This window comes from Castor canadensis, chromosome 5 (genome assembly GCF_047511655.1).
Source record: "Castor canadensis chromosome 5, mCasCan1.hap1v2, whole genome shotgun sequence".
Classification (NCBI taxonomy): Eukaryota; Metazoa; Chordata; class Mammalia; order Rodentia; family Castoridae; genus Castor; species Castor canadensis.
This window is the reverse complement of record NC_133390.1, coordinates 49,813,358-49,836,234: the sequence shown is the minus strand read 5'-3', so window position 1 is coordinate 49,836,234 and position 22,877 is coordinate 49,813,358. Positions and strand designations below refer to the sequence as shown.

The following is a 22,877-nucleotide window of genomic DNA, read 5'->3' as shown; positions in this document are numbered from 1 at the left end:
GAAATCAAAGAAGACTACAAAAAGTAGAAAGATCTCCCATACTCATGAATTGGCAGAATAAACATAATAAAAATGGCTATACTACCAAAAGCAATCTACATGTTCAACACAATTCCCATCAAAATCCCAATGACATTCATCACAGAGATTGAAAAATCAACCCTAAAGTTCATTTGGAAGCACAAAAGACTGCAAATAGCCAAGGCAATACTGAGCAAAAAAGAGCAACCCTGGAGGTATCACAATGCCTGACATCAAACTATACTACAGAACCATAACAATAAAAACAGTATGGTACTGACACAAAAACAGATATGAAGATCAGTGCAACAGAACAGAGGACCTGGATATGAATCCATGCAACTTCACCCAACTTATTTTTGACAAAGTCACCAAAAACATACTATAGGAGAAAAGATACCTCATCAACAAATGTTGGTGGGAAAAGTGGTTATCTGCCTGCAGAAAACTGAAACTAGATCCATGCCTATCATCTGTATTAATATCAAGTCAAAGTGGATCAAGGACCTTAATATCAGACCTGAAACCTTGCAAGTAGTACAGGAAAGAGCAGGAAATTCTCTGGAAGAAAACAGTATAGACAAGGACTTCCTTAGTAGAACTCAAGCAGCCCAGCAACTAAGAGAAAGGATGGACAAATGGGACTACATGAAATTTAAAAACTTTTTCACACAAAAGAAATAGTATCTAAATTGGAGAGACCACCCACAGAATGGGAGAAAATCTTTGCTAGCTATACATCAGAGAAAGGAATAATAACCAGAATGTGCAGGGAGCTCAAAAACTGAACTCCCCAAAAATCAATGAACCAATAAAGAAGTGGTCAACCGAACTAAACAGAACTTTTTCAAAGGAAGAAGTCCAAACGGCCAAAAAGCACATGAAAAAAAATGCTCACCATCCCTGACCGTAAAGGAAATGCAAATCAAAACCACACTAAGATTCTACCTCACTCCTCTTAGAATCACTATTATCAAGAACACAAAAACAACAAATGTTGGCAAGGATACAGGGAAAAAGGAACCTTCATACACTGCTGGTGAGAATGCAAGCTAGTGCAACCACTCTGGAAAACAGTATGGAAGCTTCTTAAAAAACTAAACATAGATCTGCCATATGGTCCAGCAATACCACTCCTAGGGATATACTCAAAGGAATACAACTCAGGTTTTTACAAAGGCACCTGCACACCCATGTTTCTTGCAGCACTATTCACAATAGCCAAGCTATGGAAACAAGCCAAGATGTCCCACTACCAATGAATGGATTAAGAAAATGTGGTATTTATACATAATGAAATTTTATTCAGCCATTTGAAAGTAAATGGATGGAACTGAAGAACATCATCTAAAGCAAAATTATCAAGGCTCAGAAGGCCAAAAATCACGTTCTCCCTCATATGCAGATTTTAGACCTAAAACAAATGCAGTAATATTATTGGACATGGGTCACATACTAAGGGGAGAGCGCACATGGGAGTAATAAGGAAAGGGAAGGAAACTTAAAACTTGAAATTCTTTGATATGCTCACTGTAGAGGAGTGAATAGAGTAATCTTAAACTGGCAGAGGCCACTGTGGGAAGGGGACTAGTGAAGAGGTCTGGTAGAGATGAGCCAGTGTGGGTTGCAATACACATGTGCATGGAAGCAACACTAGGAATCTCAACTATCTTTATCTTAAACTAGCAAAAATGCCACGTCTTTCTTATTATCTCTTGTTTTCTCTTCAACAAAATCAAAGAAGAAGAGGGTGGAACAGGTTCTTCCCAGAAGAAGAGGCAGGGGGAGGGACAAACAATGTATACACAAGTGAGTAAGTGCAAAAACAATAAAATAAAAATATAAAAATAAAAAAAATAACTCAATTGTAGGGAGTTTACATAGCATTCATCAAGTCCTCGGCTTTGATCTTCACCACCATAAACACACACACATACACACACACACACACACACACACAGAGGCAGTCCTAAATAACTCATAATTTAAATAGGAAAGTACATTGAAAATGGTAACATTAAAAGTCACCAAAATGCGAAGTTATGGCAGTATATGGTGGGAAATTTAGAGCCTTAAGTGTATCAATTTTAGCATAAGAAAAACTGATAATATGTGAGATCGGTATCCAACTCAAAAAACTAGAAAAAGAGACATGAAAGACAGCCTTATAACAAAGGAAAATGTGAAAATTAGAAATGGATGAATAACATGAGACATTTGCAGACTTATTTTAGAAAATGAGAGGTCAATAAGATGAAAACCAATTAGGGACATAGAATATACAAACCACAAAGAGTCCCTAGAGCATGGTATCACTCTCCTACAGCCATTTATCACTGTCTGCTCTGGACATGAAACACTCAGACCCATAGCTCAGCTCTATTCTTGCTGTGCACTTTTGTTCTGCATCTGGCCCTCAAAGTGTTTTGCCCTATCTTTTGTTTATTTTGTTTTGATTGTACTTAGATTTTTTTTTACTGTCTTGATTTTTTAATTTATGCTTTGGGGGGGCACTGGGGTTTGAACTCAGGACTCCACGCTTGCTAGGCAGGCACTCTACCACTTGAGCCAGGCTTTCAGCCCTTTTTTCCCTCCTGGTTGTTTTAGATTGATCTCATTTCTTTCCCAGGCCAGCCTGGACATTGATTCTCCTATTTTTGCTACCTACCATAGCTGTACCATCACACCCAGCTCTTGACTGAAGTGGAGTCTCTCAAACTTTCTTGCCCAGATTGGCCTTAATCATAATCTTCCCTATCTCTGCTTCTCAAGTAGCTAAGACTACAAGTTGAGTTACTGCACCCAGCTATGCTTTTCTTTTTAATTTTTTTTATTTTCTAGGGGTTTTCTCTATCAAACTGTCAATGTTATATGTTTGGAGCAGATAATATACAATGAAGTTCAATGTATCATCTTGACCAGGAATTGTCTCTTCAAGAATTTTTAAATTATATTTTCTTTTTCAATATAAGGTACATGCACATAGTAAAACATTTCAATCAACAGGTATAGAGTCCATAATAGTATTTTATATATCAGTCTATATACTCAGGCTCTGAGTAGACAATAAATAATCTAAGAAAACTTCTTTATATTAACAGGTTAAAGTTACCAATTGTCACTTTTATTTTATTACACTGTAGGGTATTTTTCAATAAAATATTCCCTTTAAAATAACCCATGAAGCTACACCCTCCATACTAGTGTCCGCTCTAATAGCCTTTCTATTTCCTCACGTGTTTAAATATCATGTTTCCTACCATTTTGACCATATTTCCCTCTCCCTTACCTACCAATGCTTTCTGTGAAATGTAAATCACTGAAACAACCTCATATCCCCAAATTCCTGCTCTCTGATAACTAAAAATATCCTTTAAGGAGTATTCCTGAATTAATCCCCACTCTGCTCCCATCTCAAACTTTCTTTATTTTATATTTTATATATGTATATAAGATTGTAATTCATCAGTCTCTTCACACTTTCAACCACACACCAAGGTTAGGGAGTCAATGTCATAAAATGGGAAGAGCCTGGGATTTAGTCAAACAAGTCCAGATTTAGATCCTAGCTCCATTATCATGTAAGCCTAAGAAAATAACTTGGTCTCTCTGAATTTTCCCATCAATAATTTAGAGATGATAATGCATAGCTTCTAAATTAGGAGGACAGAATAAATAAAGTGTGCATAAAATACAGTATAATTGCCATCATATAGTTATTTCTCAATAAATAATATTCTCTTCCATTTCCTGCCTATTTCTCAAAGTTACTACCCATTAGGCTGTAAAGTACTTTAACATCAAGAAACTCTTCTGACTAAAAGCATTAGTTAAAAGTTCTTACATAATGGAAATCAGGTTGTAATGAAGATGGACACACCTTGTTTCCTGCCCATCTGTTCTAGTAATGCCCCAACCAGGGCCACTGAGCAGTCAAAGAAACATCTCTTCTCAGAGGTCCACTATGTCAATGCAGGCAGCACATCACAAGGAATGTGAGATTTACAGCAAAGTGCTCCACCAAATAAGAATAAAAGCTTATTCTTTATTCTAAGGAGACACAGATAAAGTACCTGGAGGCCCCAACTCACCTGCCAAAGCCAGCTCCCCTGTAGCATGATGAGGCTTGACCGCAGCAGCACTAGAGTTACTTTGCTCCTTGTGAGGAACTCTATGAAAGCAACTAGGCCTGCCAAAATGGTGGCAAAGGTCAGCAGCTGGTGCACAAAGATATCCACCATTTCCCGACCATGAGTGTGGTTGTACAAGGTAAAAGCTAATGGAGGGGGGAAAAACAGTTTGTCTTTTTTATTGCATCCAAAAACTTCCCACTGCTTCTCTCTGCCCCTCTCTCTGTACACAGAAGTTTACACACACACACACACACACACACACACACACACACACACACACACACACACACAATTGCCTAAAAGAGCAAGTCCCCCCTGGTTCCCACAGTAGTGCACCTTAGCATTTTGGGGGGTCATCACTGTCTCTTTAGAATTGAATCCTTGAAATCACCCCTCCTTTTTCCTTTCCAGCTTTTATTCTCTCCTCTAACAAACTATGAAATGTTGAACTAACTACATTTCAAAGCACTGCCTATGCAAGATGGTGAGTAATTACCATGAGAAGGGTGGGGATCTATAATTAACATGAGCATACAGACGAGTAAGCTGAAGCTACACCCTTGCCTTAAGGAGTTCAGTCCAGTGGAGGAAATGAACACATACATAAAACATCAGGGTGAACCTTGATTGGTATGACAATGTTATCTGGAAATTCTGAGAAGTAACTAACTTCATTTTTCATTTCATAAGCAGTTTCCAGCTTCATCTTAATCATTTTCATTTAGATAAAGAGGAAAAGATGTTCATTAAAAGTATAGTAACACCCTGAGATAATGAGAGTTGTGCTGCCTTCTGTCTAGCCCTGTGTTCAAAAATGTTCTTATCTTCAGATGTAGGAGACAAAGGGAGCAGGTAGGAAGTGACTGCCTCTGATTGTTTAGGACTTTTATGGTTCTATAAATAGTCTATTTCTTACACGTGTGATAAATTAAAACAAAATATTAATCACTTGTTTTCTTTTTCCCCCCGCACAACAACCTGGGAAACCAACTGAACAAAACATACTGCTTTTTTTCATTAACCTCTCAAAATTATGACCTCATATTTTTATATGACTGAATTCTTTGAACCCTACTTATCATGTATTGGCAGAGTTTTACTATATAAGTATTCTGAAAGCTAGTTAGTAGATGGTGCTGTGAATGGTTGCCCCATTTCAGGATTTTCATGCTCTATTACTCAGAAATCAATTTTCATTGGTTGTACTACCAGTACAACCAAGAGGTAATTAACCAAGGTAGGTGATTCTTTAAGACAGATGTGAAATGTGAACAAAGCACATTGAATGATTGTGCTTGCCCAGTTCTAGTAAATAAGTCAATAAGGAAGGAAAATCTTTGGCATTCTACCTAGGACACCACCCAAACATCAAACTATGGTCCTGATTTATGGCCCTATCAATCAAGGCTACACTTAAATACCAAAGATACATTGTTATACAGGGCTACACAAATACCACTAATAATAGAGAATGGTAAAGAAAACATAGTTACTCATACTTACCATCCGCAAAGAATGCATTTGACAGCATTAACTTGGTTAAGGAAACTGGAAGTGAAGTGATGGTGAAACATAAGATGTTGACCACTCCACACAGACCATAGAAGAGGTATATGGTCAAGTGATGCCAGCGTAGGATTCGTACCCACTGACCTTCTTTAGATGTGGCAGCAGACTGTAGACAAACTATTCCTAAAGAGGAACACATCACAGTATGAGTGACTTTCTCCATAACTTTACCAAGCATGCATGAAGATGCAGGAGGATGTGCTCATTGCCAATTCCAACCTATTGTCCTTTTATGACATGGATTCCTTTCTCGAGACTATTTCAGATCTTCAATGCTGATTTTTGTTCAACTACTTAATCCAATCTAATGATTAAATTAAATCCTGAATGATTTGGGTTTTTTATTTTATGAGTTCAACCCTATAAAGGCTAATAACTTCCACCATAGATACTACATCTTTGGGTAGCTGCCACAATACTGGGTGTTCTTGGTGTCTGATAAACACTGCTAGAGTTCAGCTTTTCCAAAAATTAAGGACCACTGAGAGGGTCCAGTCAGATATAGCACATGGTCTAGTCAGTTATGCAAACATTTTAATTTTCTTAGAAATACTACCTTATTTATTAACCTATAGTAATTGGTAAAGAAATTCCTCTCTTTGAAAATGGTTATTCTCTCATCTGAATGGCCGGCCATAGCAGAGATCTATTGCCACCAATAAATCATTTTTTAAAACTCTAATGGGAGAGTGAAAAGTTTTCCCTTTTACAGAAGAGAGGCTGTAGTGGAACTCTAAAAATAGAGAACATTTTAACAGAATTTTTAAAGGTGAAGCAAAAACAAGAGAAAAGGATGAGTGCAGGAACTAAAGTCATCCTCAGACTTGACCCCTGTCTGTAGCCTATCAGCAATTATTTATTATTGAAACTTTCTCACAATCACTTAATCATTTTGGTAAAATGGTTTCTATAGGTTTCATTCTTTCAGAGGCTCTCTTTTCAGAGGCTCCAACTAATTCTAAAAAGGAAATTATTCTTGATAGAGTAAACAAATTCAGTACTATGACTAATTCATTAAGGAATTGTCCTTCGTATAAACAAGAATTATTACCTTCCTAACAATTTATATCAGATGGAAATTATACTTAACATATGTATAAGAGCTATTTTATATGAAATTACTTTTAGTAATTTCTTGATTTTTGTATGGGATCGTCTCTATGCACAGGAAAGTACACAACAGGAGAAAACAGAACATAAAAATGGTCCACTCACCAGTTAAAACCATGCCAACTATTACCATTCCCTCCAAAATTTCTGATCTATGGAATAATGCTTTGGAACCAAGGAAGCAGGCCCGCTTTTGCTTTTTGCAGACATGCATCAGAATACTTTTTGTACTCCACCAAAGACCCATGATAAAGAAGAAGGATCCAGCAAGAGCATGACCTGGGAAATCACCCATGACCTATAAAGATAAGAATATGCACAAGATAGACATTTCATTTCTGGAACTGGGTAAGACATTTTGTCCCAACAAAGTAAACTATCTTTTCATGGTTGTCAGGACCCAGTAGATCCTACTATAACATCAACAATGCCAATGAAAATTAAAATTTACATTAATTGCAACTTACCATGTAATACGTACTATGTCAAGGTTTTACAGGCAATCTCTAACATAATTTTTATTACATACCCATGATTGAAAGATTATTATTTCATTTTCAGTTGAGATACCAGTTTAGAGACGTTCAATGATTTGTCAGGATCTCACAATTACTAAGCAAAAGTTTTATGGTTTTTAACAAAATGTACAAAAGAATTTCTTAAAAAGATAGACTACACTTTTAAGCATATTTTTTAAAGTAACATGAAATTTGACCTTTATGTTTAAATTTTATGAAATTAAATTTATGAATTTTATGAAGTCGTTTATGAAATGATATGAAATTTCCTAGCAATTTTTTATTGTTGGACTGGGTGGGAGTTTATTGTGGCATTTACAAATGTTCTTACAATGTATTGAAAGGAATATGAGGTCTCAGCGGGCCCCAACCCCCTTGTTGGAGAAACCAGTACCAAACATCCCATGTAGATAAGATAAGCAATGAGGCAGGGCTCAGTTAGGGCATATAGAATGTGAGGAATGCAAGATGTGAGATACGAGCAAGATGTGAGATACGAGCAAGATGTGAGATACGAGCAAGATGTGAGGTACGAGCAAGATGTGAAGTACGTGCAGGATGTGCTCTGCCTGCTTGTCTAATGTTGATAACAAAAATATGCACGCCACTGCAGTCTATATAAGATTTCCCCCTAAGAGGCTCAGGGTCTTGCTTTCCTAACCGGTCCTGCGTGTCCGTGTGGGAGCTCGACCCTGGCTAGCCAGTCCAATAAACTCTGCTTTGTTGATTGCATTCACGCCTGGCTCTCTGTCTCTCGGGGGAATAGGATTCCGGGTCCTAACATTTGGAGGTCCCACCGAGATTTCATTTTCTCGAGAGACAGAACCTGCCTGCGAGAAAGCAGGGGCGATCCCAAGTCCTAGGCGTTGGGAGGGGATCCCAGACCCTCATTTGGAGGAACTTGAGTGTTCCATTTGGGCCGCGGCGGGGATTCGGCCAATCCCCAGGGAGATTCATTCTGGGAATCTCGCAAGGAGGACCACAGGGTCCTATTGGGAGAGGCTTTCCTCTCATTTGGGCTCGAGCATTTTAGGAACCCTGGCGCCAGGTGAAGAACTAATTGAGCTAGTCGACCGACCACCCGTCAAGTGGACGCCTTTCGGCCTGATATCCCAGTTGGACGGTGAGGAGGTTGAATGGGGTGCGCACCAGTGTGAGAGAAGGACCGGTCCGAGCGAGTGCTGGAGAGTGTTGTGTGTGTGTGGAATTATTGTTGCCTTTACCCTTTTTGTTCTATCTCTCTTGGTGTTTGAGTCTCCTTCCACAATGGGACAGGGACAAACAACCCCAAAGTCTCTGATCCTTTCTCACTTTCCAGAAGTTAAAGAAAGGGCCTTAAATGAAGGTCTGGTCATCAAGAAAGGTAAGTTCGACACCTTTTGTTCTGCAGAGTGGCCCACCTTTGGAGTCGGGTGGCCCATTCAAGGTTCCCTCTCCCTAGACCTGATCACTAAGGTTAAAGCAGTCATTTTTCAGCCAGACAATCGAGGCCATCCAGACCAAGTTTCTTACATTTTGGTTTGGGAGGATCTGGTGAGGAGCCCTCCCCCTTGGTTAACAGTTTTTCTGACCCACCCCTCCAGTTCGGCCCCCGGGGCTAAAACCCCAGTTACGCCCGCCTTGGTCATAAAGGAGGAGGAAAAACTTCCTCTTCCCACCTTGACCGGTCCTCAAATTAGGGCATCTCCTTCACCATCTCCGGTCTTACCAGAGAGTTCCCCCCTTTACCCATCCCTCGCAGGGGCAGAGGAAGATCGGCCGCCTCCATACATGACTCCCCCTGGCCAAGCCAGTGCCCCGGAGGAGGAAATTTCCTCATCCTCCTCAACAGGACTGGCAGCAGGAGGAGGAATGGGTCGAAGACTTCGCCCCCGAGGGATCCGGGAAAGGGAGGGGGAAGACGGGCCCCCCTCATCAACACAGGGGGAGGAAACTGTCCCTACACTTCCAGTCCGGATGGTGGGCCAAGGGGGACCGGGAGGAGGGCAACAGTTTCAGTACTGGCCCTTCTCCTCCAGTGATCTATATAACTGGAGGACGCAGAACCCGCCCTTTTCTGAAGACCCCAAGTGTCTCATAGATCTCCTGGAGTCCATCATGCATACACACCGCCCCACTTGGGATGACTGTCATCAGCTGCTCAATACTCTTTTTACGACGGAGGAACGAGAGCGCATCCTCAACGAAGCGAGGAAGAATGTCTTGGGGGATAATGGGAGACCCACAACTCTCCAACCGGCCATAGACGAGGCTTTTCCCCTACGCCGGCCTGATTGGGATTTCGGGACCGCAGAAGGTAGGGAGCGTCTTCGGATCTACCGCCAGACTCTGATGGCCGGTCTCCGAGCGGCCGCTAGAAGGCCCACCAATTTTGCAAAAGTAAAAGCAGTCATTCAAGGGGAAAACGAAAGCCCAGCCGGTTTCTTAGAGCGCCTCTATGAGGCATACCGTCAGTACACCCCGATTGACCCTGAGGCGGACCTCCACCGGTCTGCTGTGGTACTCTCATTCATTAATCAGGCAGCCCCAGACATTAGGAGAAAACTCAATAAACAGGAAAACTTAGGGGAGATGACTATAAGGGAAATGCTACAGGTAGCAGAAAAGGTTTTTACCGCTAGGGAAACTCCAGAAGAAAGGGAGGAAAGACAGAGAAAGGAAGACAGGGAAGCCCAGGAGAAATTGAGAAAGGAGGACCGGGAGTTCCAGGCTAAGGAAAACCGAAAGCAACAGAGAGAAATGGCTCATATTTTCCTAGCGGGTGTCCGGGACCAACCCAGAGGAGGGGGCCACGCCAGGACCCCGGATAAGGAACACTGTTTTTACTGTAAGGAAACGGGGCATTGGAAGAGAGAATGTCCTAAGTTAAAGGGAAGAAGAGGGTTTGGAAGGAGACCGGGGGAAAACAGGGAAAGGGAACGAGCAGTAGAGCAGGCCAGAGTCCTACTAGCCGGAGAAGAGGACTGAAGGAGACGGGGCTCAGACCCCCTCCCCGAGTCCTGGGTAACAATGCATGTGGAGGGGAAGCCGATGGGGTTCATGGTGGATACCGGCGCCCAATATTCGGTTTTAAACAAGGCACATGGACCTTTGAACAAGGCACGAACAAGTGTTGTTCAGGGGGCCACCGGTACGCAGTTATGTACATGGACTACCAAAAGAAAGGTGAACTTAGGAAAACACCAGGTCACACACTCCTTCTTGGTCGTCCCTGAGAGCCCCGCTCCCCTGCTCGGACGGGACCTACTCACCAAAATAGGGGCCCATATCCATTTTGAACCAGATGGAATAATTGTGACTGATCGAGAAGGGAGCCCGATTCATGTCTTGTCCCTATCATTGGCTGACGAGCATCGTCTGTTTGAGAGTCAACAGGAACCAGGAGGGGACATGACTCATTGGGTAAAAAGATTTCCCACGGCCTGGGCGGAGACTGCGGGAACCGGCCTCGCCAAACACCTCCCGCCCGTAGTTATACAATTGAAGGCTTCTGCTCTCCCCATTCGGGTGAAACAGTATCCTATGCCTGAGGAGGCCCGAAGAGGCATAGCCCCTCATATCCACAGGCTAATAAAGGAAGGAGTACTGCGACCTTGTCAGTCTGCCTGGAATACTCCTCTGCTCCCCGTCCGAAAGCCGGGAAGCGGGGACTATAGGCCTGTGCAAGACCTACGAAAGGTAAACGAGCGGACGGAGGACATTCATCCCACCGTTCCAAATCCCTATACCTTGCTCAGCCACCTACCCCCCTCGCAAGTATGGTATACAACCCTTGATTTGAAAGATGCTTTCTTCAGCATTCCATTGTCAGAAATTAGTCAGCCGCTATTTGCTTTCGAATGGCAAGAAGATGGGGGCCAATCCGGACAGCTCACTTGGACCAGACTGCCGCAAGGATTTAAAAACTCTCCCACCCTGTTTAATGAGGCCCTGAGCCAGGACCTGGAACCTTTTCGTCGGAGCCACCCACGAGTCACTCTATTACAGTATGTTGATGACTTACTGTTAGCGGCAGAAACCCGAGAAGAGTGCATCAAGGCTACTGAACACCTGCTAACGGAATTAGGTGAGCTGGGGTATCGGGCAAGTGCCAAGAAAACTCACATCTGTAAAAGGTCAGTGACGTATTTGGGTTATCGGATTGCAGATGGGGCAAGGTGGCTGACTGATGCCATGAAACAGACTATTCTGGCTATCCCATCCCCGACATCCACTAGGGGGGTGAGAGAATTCCTGGGCTCCGCGGGGTTCTGTAGACTCTGGATTCCAGGATTTGCGGAAATAGCCAGACCCCTATATGAGGCCACCAAAGAAGCTCCAGATTGGAGTTGGGGAGAGAGAGAACAACAGGCCTTTGATCAGCTAAAAGACGCTCTTTTGCAGGCCCCTGCCTTAGCCTTGCCAGATCCTACAAGACCATTCACTCTGTTTGTAGATGAGAAAAAGGGGGTAGCCAAAGGAGTCTTGACCCAACAGCTAGGTCCCTGGAAGAGACCAGTGGCATACTTTTCCAAGAAATTAGACGCAGTAGCGGCAGGATGGCCCCCCTGCCTCCGCATCATAGCGGCCATTGCCGTGCTGGTGAGAGAAGCCGATAAACTAACCTTTGGACAGGCCCTCTGGGTAACGGCCCCTCACCCGGTGGAGGGAATCCTTAAACAACCCCCTGGGAAATGGATGACGAATGCCAGGCTCACCCACTACCAGGGGCTCTTGTTGGATTCCCCTCGGATCACATTCACAGATCCCGTAATCCTGAACCCTGCCACCTTGTTGCCTAACCCGGAACTGCAGACACCTGTCCATAACTGCAAAGAATTCCTCTCCGAAGTTACACAGGTACGGGCTGACCTAAAGGATACCCCCCTGTCCGGCTGCAAATTAAACTGGTACACGGATGGAAGCAGTTTTTTCCAAGATGGAGCCCGAAGGGCAGGGGCAGCTGTAGTCGACCAAGAAGGAAATACGGTATGGAGCAGCGCCCTCCCACCCGGAACATCAGCCCAAAAAGCGGAATTAATTGCCTTGGCAGAGGCCCTGGAGAGGGCAAAAGGAAAGCGAGTCAATATCTACACCGATAGCCGCTATGCTTTCGGTACCATCCATGTCCACGGGGCCATCTATCGCGAAAGAGGATTCCGCACAGCAGAAGGAAAACATCTAAAGAACCTAGCCGAAGTCCAGCGTCTATTAATGGCAGTGGAAAAACCGAAGGCAGTGGCAGTGATGTATGTCCCAGGCCACCAGTCTGCCATGACGCCGGAAGCTGTCGGTAACAACAGAGCAGATCAAGAAGCAAAGAGAGTAGCAATGGTGAGTCCTCCCATGGAGACAGGGCAACCTTCCACGGTTGCGGCGATAGACGTGCCGGTCCCAGAGCTCCCTCCGCTACCCCCCCGACCAGAATACTCCACAGAGGATTTCACTTGGATGAGAGCCCACTCCCCCTTTAGAGAAGGGGAAGACGGATGGAAAAGCGACTTGGAAGGCAAGTTAATTCTGTCTGAAAAACTCGGACGATTCCTGTTGGCTAACTTACATAAGTCCACCCATTTGGGGCGGAGAAAATTACTAGACTTGTTGACATCTGCGCAGCTCCGATTTCCGAACCAGACCATAGCAGTCCGCCAAATTGTGGAAGATTGTGCCAGCTGCACAATCATGAAACCAGGACGAAGGGAGGGGCACCATACAGGTACTCGGGAACGGGGGAGGGCTCCGGGAAGAAGTTGGGAAGTGGATTTTACTGAGGTAAAACCGGGAAAGTTTGGGTACAAATATTTGCTGGTATTCATAGATACCTTTTCAGGCTGGGTGGAGGCTTTTCCTACAAAGAAGGAGACGAGTCAGGTAGTGGCAAAGGCTTTGCTAGAGGAAATCATACCCAGATATGGGGTGCCCGAGGCAATTGGGTCAGATAACGGTCCGGCTTTTGTTAGTAAGGTCCTGCAGGGACTAGCCCAGACTATGGGGGCCAATTGGAAGCTACATTGTGAATATAACCCCCAGAGCTCAGGGCAAGTAGAAAGGATGAATAGGACACTAAAGGAGACTTTAGCCAAATTGGCCCTGGAGACTGGCAGTGATTGGGTGACGCTCCTTCCCTTGGCCATCTTCCGAGTCCGGAACTCCCCCTATGTCCATGGGCTAACTCCCTTTGAGATCCTGTATGGGGCTCCACCCCCCATCATTCAGAGGACCTTAAGCCCAGAACTAGGTGATCTGGCCCCAAATTACCTGACCATGTTGCAGGCTTTAGCTAAAGTGCAACAACGGATTTGGCCCTTAATTCAAGCATACCACGCTGTTAAGAGGGACCCGGCTCCGGAACATGGCATAGTCCCGGGTGACATGGTATGGATTAAAAGGCATCAGTCCAAAACCCTAGAGCCTAGATGGAAAGGACCTTATGTTGTACTGTTTACTACCCCTACCGCCCTCAAGGTTGATGGCATCGGACCTTGGATCCACCACTCCCACGTGCGTCGAGCCAATCATCAAAAACAAGAAGGGGTCAAGGAGTGGACTGTACGGCGGCACCCAGACAACCCATTAAAGCTAAAGCTTTTGTGGCCCCGGGAACATGCAGAGCCTTCAGGAGCAGCCACGGATGGGGTGGCTGATCGCTCTGATCTTGCTCAATGCCCAGAGCGGGAGCCTCGCAGAAACCAACCCTCACCAGCCCTATAAGCAAACCTGGATACTCACCGATGGGGAGACTCATACCACCCTCAACGAGACTACTCGCACTGCCCCCATAGGAACTTGGTGGCCGGAGCTTCAGTTCTGCTTCAGAGACATCAATCCTGCCTACAAGTCTACTGCCCCGGAGTCAGCCCGACGTTATGGGTTTTATGCCTGCCCCGGCCACAAAAAGAACCAGGAATGTGGGGGGATACAATACTCCTTCTGTAGGTCATGGGCATGTGTCACATCCAATGATAGTGAATGGAAATGGGGGATATCAAAATCAGACCTAGTCAAATTTGCCTTTGTAAATGGGATATTAAGGGGGCACAGAATTCCAATACCCACCCATAAATGCCAGCCCACGGATCTAGATAGAATCAAGGTCACTTTCACTGAAACTGGCAAGAAGGACACCCCTGGGTGGATACAAGGTAAGGTATGGGGACTTGTATTTTATAAATATGGTGGACATGCTGGCTCGACCATAGTGGTCAGATTAAAAATTGAGCCCATAGGGCCACCGTCCACAGCAGTAGGCCCCAATAAGGTACTTAGGCCGCCCAATGTAAAGCCATCTCCCCAACCTTCCACAACTCACCACCTTCCCTCAACCATAGCTCGGGCTAATGTTACAACTCCAAGACCATCAGAAACCAGCCCTCCCCTGGTGAGGCCCAGTCTCATGACCGCATCTAAAGACCCCCTCTGGGAGCTAGTGGGTGCTGCCTTCCTGACGTTAAACCACACCAACCCTAACATGACTAACTCCTGTTGGTTATGTTATGATGTGAGGCCCCCATTCTATGAGGCAATAGGGCTAAACACCACTCACGATACCTCATCTGAGGAAAACCCTACTCAATGTTCCTGGGGAGACCGTAAGAGAGGTCTGACCATACAGCAGGTAAACGGCCAAGGAACCTGCTTAGGAAAAGTGCCAAAGAACAGACGGGACTTATGTACTGTTATTAACGCCAGTTCTACCTGGGGAAATGCTATTAAATGGGTAATTCCAAAGGACCATGGGTGGTGGCTATGCTCGCGGTCCGGACTCACCCCATGCCTATCAACTAAGGTGTTTAACAGCTCTAAAGAATTCTGTGTTATAGTGGTTGTGCTGCCCCGCATCCTCTATCATTCGGAGGAAAGTCTATATTCATACTGGAATATAGGAACAGGTGAGAGAAAGAAGAGAGAGCCTATTTCTACACTAACCATTGCTACCCTACTTAGCCTAGGGGTGGCTGGGGCAGGGACCGGCATAGCCTCCCTGGCTACTCAACATAAAGGGATGTCTTCACTGCGCGCAGCCATAGATGAAGACATAGAGAGAATAGAAACCTCCATTAGCCACCTAGAAAAATCCCTCACTTCCCTGTCTGAGGTAGTACTTCAAAACCGACGAGGTCTGGACTTGTTGTTCCTCCAAAAAGGGGGACTATGCGTTGCTCTAGGGGAAGAATGTTGTTTTTACGCTGACCATACCGGAGTTGTTCGTGACTCCATGTCTAAACTTCGAAAGAGCCTGGAACAAAGAAAACGAGAAAAAGAGGCAGGGGAAAGCTGGTTCGAGTCTTGGTTTAACCAGTCCCCATGGTTGGCTACCCTTTTATCTGCACTGGCAGGGCCAATAATAATCATCCTACTGCTTGTTACCATAGGACCCTGGATTCTAAACCGACTTATGACTTTTGTCAAAAGTCGAATTAATACTATCCAACTTCTGGTCCTCCGCCAACAATATCAGGCTCTTCATCCTCTCGAGGATGATTCCTCAATTTAGGCCATAAGAAAGGGGGGAATGAAAGGAATATGAGGTCTCAGCGGGCCCCAACCCCCTTGTTGGAGAAACCAGTACCAAACATCCCATGTAGATAAGATAAGCAATGAGGCAGGGCTCAGTTAGGGCATATAGAATGTGAGGAATGCAAGATGTGAGATACGAGCAAGATGTGAGATACGAGCAAGATGTGAGATACGAGCAAGATGTGAGGTACGAGCAAGATGTGAAGTACGTGCAGGATGTGCTCTGCCTGCTTGTCTAATGTTGATAACAAAAATATGCACGCCACTGCAGTCTATATAAGATTTCCCCCTAAGAGGCTCAGGGTCTTGCTTTCCTAACCGGTCCTGCGTGTCCGTGTGGGAGCTCGACCCTGGCTAGCCAGTCCAATAAACTCTGCTTTGTTGATTGCATTCACGCCTGGCTCTCTGTCTCTCGGGGGAATAGGATTCCGGGTCCTAACAGTATCAAATATATCACACTTGACTTCACCCCCTCTGCCATTCATTCTCCTTTATTCCCCTTCCCCCATTCCTGAAATAGTTTCAACAGGTATCATTTTTCCATTTACATACATATGTACACAGTATTTGCACTATAATCACCCTCCTATGTCTTTTCCCCACCTCCTCCCCCCTCCCACTTGTACCAATCCCCAACCCCAGGCAAGACTTGCTCCACCCTCCTGTTCTCCGATTTTGTAAATGAAAAAAAAAATGATGTTTTTGTTAGTCTAAGAGAGCTATACAGGATGAAGCTTGTAACAGCAACCATTAGTGTTCATCAGATAATTAGTGTGTATCTCCCCACACTTTCCCAGCCTCTCCTCCAGTTGTATTGAAACCATAGTTTTAATTCCGGCTAAAGGACTGAGTGTGGAACTGGTACATGTCACTTCCAGTCTAAATCAGTTAAATGTATGTGATTCCTTTATCTCTCTCTTCTCCTGCCTTGGCAACCTTGGCACAGCATCTCTTCAGCACAGAGAATGAGCAAACAGCATGCTTCAGATTGTGAAAGAAGCAACACTTAATTGTGATAAGACATTGACATTTTGAGGTTTATTTTGAAAACAGCTTAGCTTTGCTCAGTCACATAAATACCAACCCGAATCACATTGCAAATTTTGTTTGCACTGTTGCTACATGGTGGAGTCACCTCTGACTAATAAATACAAGTCACCTTCAGTTTTGGTCAGGGCTGTGGAAAATCTGTCTTGAGTGATGTGAGTTTTTAATTATGCAACTAGCTCTTTGTTCAAATGTGTTGTACCATGAACAGAATAATGAAGGGACAGACCAAAGTCATTGTTGTGGATCTAATATTTGGTCCAAGAAAACTCTTGAAAGTAGATTTCAAGATTCCCCTTGGCCCAGATTTCCTTTTCCTCATCTCCCTGAGTTCTGGGCCTCTCAGTTCAGGGGAAACCTCTTTGGATTACTTTTTCTATGCTATACAAGGATGCTCTGGAGGAAACTGAATATTGCCAATCTCCTTTCCCCAACTAAGACCCAGGTGCTCATTTCAGTGCACCCTTGAATCATCCAAGCCACACAAGAGTCAGACTCAATATGTCACAAAGTGCTACATGCAGGTTCTTGTACTAATCCTGACCCTTGTAGGGTGATTTGGGCTATGTCCTTTAACCTCTCTGAGCCTCAGTTCTTAATTAATACTAGCAATAATGTTGTAAACAGGCATCACTACTTTGCCAAGCATTTTGTCAGAAGACAGAATAATTGAGAGTTGACATACCCTACAACACAGCAATTCAATTTGTAGTACAACCCTAAAAATACTCCTACTCATGTTCTCTTACATATTGCCAAAAATGTCATTGTTTCATTAACTGTGATAACATAAAACTCCAAATAATCTGAATATTCAAAAATAGAGAAAGTGATAAATGACATGGTATAACATATATACAGTATAAAATAATATGTTCCTACAATTTAAATAAAAAATTAGATCTATATCTAACACATGGGCCTATTTTAAAGCATTAAATTGGGTGGAAAATGAAAATTGCAAAATCCTTCTATACTTTGATGCAATTTATATACTGCTTTAAACATCTGAAAAATAACACAGTAATATAATTCATTGCTCATGTGTGTATATATATATATATAATATAAAAGAGAGACTTCAAGAATGCATAATAATAATAGTGGTTTCCTTTGGAAAGAGAATAGAACTGGGGAGTCAAGGGGCACTTTAACTATAATATTTCATTTCCATTATTTAAAAGGAAGAAATCTTGAAGCAAATAATATAAAACATTACTTCTGCATAGTTAGAACAAGTGTTTTCTATATTGCTTTTTCATTATTTTTCACTATTTTCAGTCTTTTCACAACATTTTAAAGTTATAGACTATTTTAAGAACTGTTTTCAGTTTACAGAAAATTGAGCAAATATTACACAGAGCTCATGTACTGACTCCACCACTCACAGTTTCCTACTTATTAACATCTTGTATTAATATGGTTTATTGTTATTATTGATGAGTGAATTATGCATTATTATTAGCTAAAGTCCATAACTTGCATTAGGGTCACTCTGTTTTACAGTTCTATGCATTTGACAAATGCATAAGGTCATATACTCACAATACTAGAAAAAGCCAATAAAATCTGTGCTCCATCTCTTTATTCTTCCCACCCTCTTCTTGAGCTCCTAGCAACCATTAATCTTTTTGTGATCTTTATTGTTTTGCCTTTTCCACAAGGTCATAGAAAATGTAGCCTTTTCAAACTGTCTTCATTCACTAAACAACATGCCGTTGTCTCCTGCTACTTCATCTCTTTTTATCACTAAATAATACTGCATTGTAAGGATGTACCAGTTTTTTTAATCCATTCACCTAAGGACATCTTGGCTCCTTCCACCTTTAGAAATTGTGAATAAAGCTGCTATTAATCATTCATGTGCAGATTTTTGTAAGGATGTAAATGCTCAACTCATCTGAGCGAATATCTAGGAGCACAATCTTGTATCACATAGTAACACTGTGTTTAGCTTTCTAAGGAATTGTCAAACTGTCTTCCAAAATAGTTGTAGCATTTTGTATGCCAAATATCAATGAATGAGAATTCTTGTTAGTCCACATCATCACCACCATTTTAAGCTGTCAGTAGATAGTGTTTTTAATAGGTATATTCTGGTATCTCTTATTATTTTAGTTTGCAATTTTTTAAAGATATAAGGTATTGTGCATCTTTTTGTACACTGATTTACCCTCTATACTTTCCTTGGTGAAGTGTCTTTTCAGGTCTTTTGCTCAATTTTTAATTGAGCTGTATTCTTATTGTTGAGTTTTAAGAATTCTTTATATTCTACATGGAAAAAATTTATTAGATTTATGTTTTACAAATACTTGCCCTGTCTGTGGCTCACCTTCTCACTCTCTGAGTGGTTTCTTTCACAGAGAAGTTCTTAATTTTAATAATGTCTAATTTATATGTTTTTCTTTCATATCCTGTGCTCTTAATATTGTATTTTAAAACTCACGTCTACACATAAGGTAACCTGAATTTTCTTCTGTTGTCTTCTAGAAGCTTTATAGTTTTGTATTTTGCATTTAGGTTTATGATTCATTTTGAGTTAATTTTTGTGAAAGATGAAAAGTCTATGTTTAGATTCACTTTTTTGCATGTGGGACTGATGATTAATTTTATATGTCAATGACAGGGCTAAGGAATGCCCAGCTAGTTTGTAAAACATTATTTTGAAGTGTGTGCATGAAGATGTTTCCACAGAGATTAGCATTTGAATCAATACACTAAATAGAGATGGGATTAGTGGCATCTTTCAATCCCCTGTGAGCCCAAATAGAACAAAAAAGTGGAGGAAAGGTGAATTGTCTCTTTCTTGTTGAACTGAGGCATCCATTCTCTCCTGCCTTCAGACATCAGAGCTCCAGGTTCTCAGGCTTTTGGCTCTGACAGTTACATTCACATGTCACCAAGTCTTCAGACGCAGACTTAATTATATCATCAGCTTCCCTAGTTCTCAAGCTTGTAGACAGAATAGCATGGGACCCCTCATCCTCCATAATTGCATATAAATTTGCATATTAAATCTCCTTTTGTATATTTATAAATTTCCTACTGCTTTTCTTTCTCCAAAGAATCCTAATTAACATGGTTGGTTTACAGCTGCTCCAGGTCAATATGTTGAAAAGACTAACTGATGAAGTGCTTTTGTCCTATTGTCAAAGATTTGCTGACTATATCTATAGTGATCTATTTCTAGGTTCTCCAGTTTGCTCCACTGATTTTTCTGTTCTTTCACCAGTACCACACTGTCTTGATCACTGCAACTTTAAACTAAGTTTTCAAGTTCAGTGCTGTCAGTGCTCTGTCTCTGTTCTACTAATTTGGCTCTTATGGACTACTTGACTTTCCATGTAGGTTGTAGAATAAGTCAGTCAATATCCACAAAGTAATTTCCTGGGATTTTTACTGTAATTACATTGACTCTATAGATGGAGTAGGGAAGAACTGACATTGTACCCATATTGATTCTTTCCATCCATAAATAGAAAATATTTATTTTATTTATATCTTTCATTTCATAACTCAGAGTTTTGTGGCTTTCCTCATATAACTATTGTGTATAATTTTTAGATTTAGTTCTCTTTATTTTCTTTCCTTCTTTCTTCTCCTCTCTTCCTTCTCCTTCTTTTTGGTGTTAATATATAGAGTTTGTTTTAAATTTCAAATTCTAATTGTTCATTGCTGGTAAATATGAAAAACAAAAGCATTTGGCATTTAAACATTGATATTATATCTTGAAGCCCTTGTTATAGTCACTTACTAGTTCCCAGAAGTTTTTTTTTTTTTTTTGCTTTTTTTTGAAACATTTTACAAAAATAATTACATCATCTGCAGACAAAGACCATTTCATTTATTCCTTCCTAGTATATACACTTCTATTTCCTTTCCTTGACTTATTATATAACCTAACACTTCTTGTATCACATTGATTTAGAATGTTGATAGGGGACATCCTTACCTCATTCCCAATCTTAAAGGGAAAATGTTTGGTTTATGACCACTAAGCATAATGAAAACTGTAGATTTTGTGTGGACATATTGCATCTAGTTTTGGTTTGTTTTGGTTTGTTTTTAATTTCTCTCTTTAAAAGAGCAGTTTATAACCAAATAATAAGAGACCTTAAATGTCATATGAAGAAGTTTCAAATTTTTGTATGGACAATAAGATGCAACCAAATATTTTTCAGCAAAGGAAAGATGTAATCAAGAGATGCAACAAAGCCTTTAACCCATCTCATAATACAAAACCTAGCATCTATTTAAAGACATCTAAGTGCTTCAGGAACCCATTTTAGAGGCACACAAAGCTTATTCTCTGTTAACCTTGCCTTACATCCAACCTGAATCCCCCTATAAGTCCCAGTAAAGATACAGAATCTTCAGCAGTCTTTATGAATTTCTTTTATGAAGTCATGACTCCCAGACAAGGTGGTATGTCATCTACTCACAATGCAGAAAAAGAAATTACTTCACTCTGGTCAGGGAAGAGTCACAGGCACCAACAGGACCAAACTAGCTTACAAAGAGTGTATCTAGGGATTCCAAGATGGCGGATCTAATGCCTGTTCAGCTTACTGTCGATTAGTACACTAATGCTCCCTGTTTATACCTTTGAAACTTGCTTGTCTGATTCCTTGTCCTGTTTTCTCCTTCTTGTCTGTTTATTTGTTTTTCCCTTTTCTTTAACTTCTTGCTTTCCATCTCCGCTCACCCTTCCATTCTAAATATCACCATTGTTATTATAACAAGCTAGAAAATACTTAATTGCACACAGTACAGGGACAGTAACAACACCAAAGACAATGACGGGAAGACAGAAAAAACAGGGAAACCAGTTTCCCCACAGCAAAAAATTAGTACGGGAACCAGAGGGGAATGAAGAAAACAGATACTCAAATCCAGACTCCAACAAAATGAAGATAAACTATGCCAAAGGACCCAATGAAGCCCACAGAATAATTTAAAAGAAGACATACTACAGGTACTCAATGAGAATTTTATAGAGATGATACTGGATAGGGTCAACCAAAATGTACAGGAGACACTCAAGAAATTCCAACACAACAAAAATAGAGAATTTGAAAAAGCAAAAGAAGAAATAAAGGAAACCATAGAAACACTGTATAAACACCAAGGTGAAACAGAGAACACTATGAATAAACAGATAAATGAACTCAGGACAAAAATAGACAACATAAAAGAGGAAACTACCCAGGCTATGGAAAACCTCAGAAAAAAAGAACAAAACAGAACTGCAAAACAAAACGGAAGGCCAATCCAGCAGAATAGAACAAACAGAAGACAGAATCTCAGAACTTGAAGATGAAATGGTAATTAAAGGAAAAACCAAAGAACTATTAATTAAAGAACTCAAGACCTGTGAAAAGAAAATGCAAGAACTCACTGACTCCATCAAAAGACCAAACTTGAGAATCATGGGCATCGAAGAAGCAAAAGAGGTGCAAGCAAAAGGAATGCGTAATATATTCAACAAAATAATAATGGAAAATTTCTCAAATCTAGAGAAAGATATTCCCATACAGATGCAAGAGGCCTCCATGACACCAAACAGACCAGATCAAAATAGAACTACCCCATGACATATCATCATTAAAACAACCAGTTCAGAAACTGGGGAAAGAATATTGAAGGCTGTAAGAGAGAAAAAACAAGTAACATACAAAGGTAAACCCATCAAAATCACAGCAGACTTCTCAACAGAAACATTAAAAGTGAGAAGAATGTGGGGTGAGATCTTCCGGGCACTGAAAGGAAATAACTTCAACCCCAGGATACTCTACCCAGCAAAACTATCATTCAAAATAGATGGAGCAAATAAAAGTCTTCCATGATAAGCAGAAACTAAAACAATCTGTGACCACAAAGCCACCACTACAAAAGATTCTTCAAGGGATTCTGCACACAGAAGGTGAAACCCAACTTAACCATGAAAAGACAGGCAGCACCAAACCACAGGAAAAGAAAAAGC

General features: G+C 41.7%; 1 protein-coding gene across 3 annotated transcripts in view; it reads right to left on the bottom strand.

Annotated features, from left to right (window-relative positions):
* LOC109703142 (transmembrane protein 45A-like) overlaps positions 1 to 22,877 on the bottom strand; it is a 69,901-nt gene that overhangs the window by 17,888 nt on the left and 29,136 nt on the right. For all 3 annotated transcript variants that reach the window (XM_074072984.1, XM_074072982.1, XM_074072983.1), the window contains 3 exons: positions 6,939 to 7,131; positions 5,658 to 5,846; positions 4,113 to 4,297 (listed from right to left, as the gene is read on the bottom strand). In XM_074072984.1, coding sequence (XP_073929085.1) covers positions 4,113 to 4,297; positions 5,658 to 5,846; positions 6,939 to 7,128 — 564 coding nt within the window. In that variant the 5' untranslated portion in view covers positions 7,129 to 7,131. The remainder of the gene's footprint in view (positions 1 to 4,112; positions 4,298 to 5,657; positions 5,847 to 6,938; positions 7,132 to 22,877) is intronic.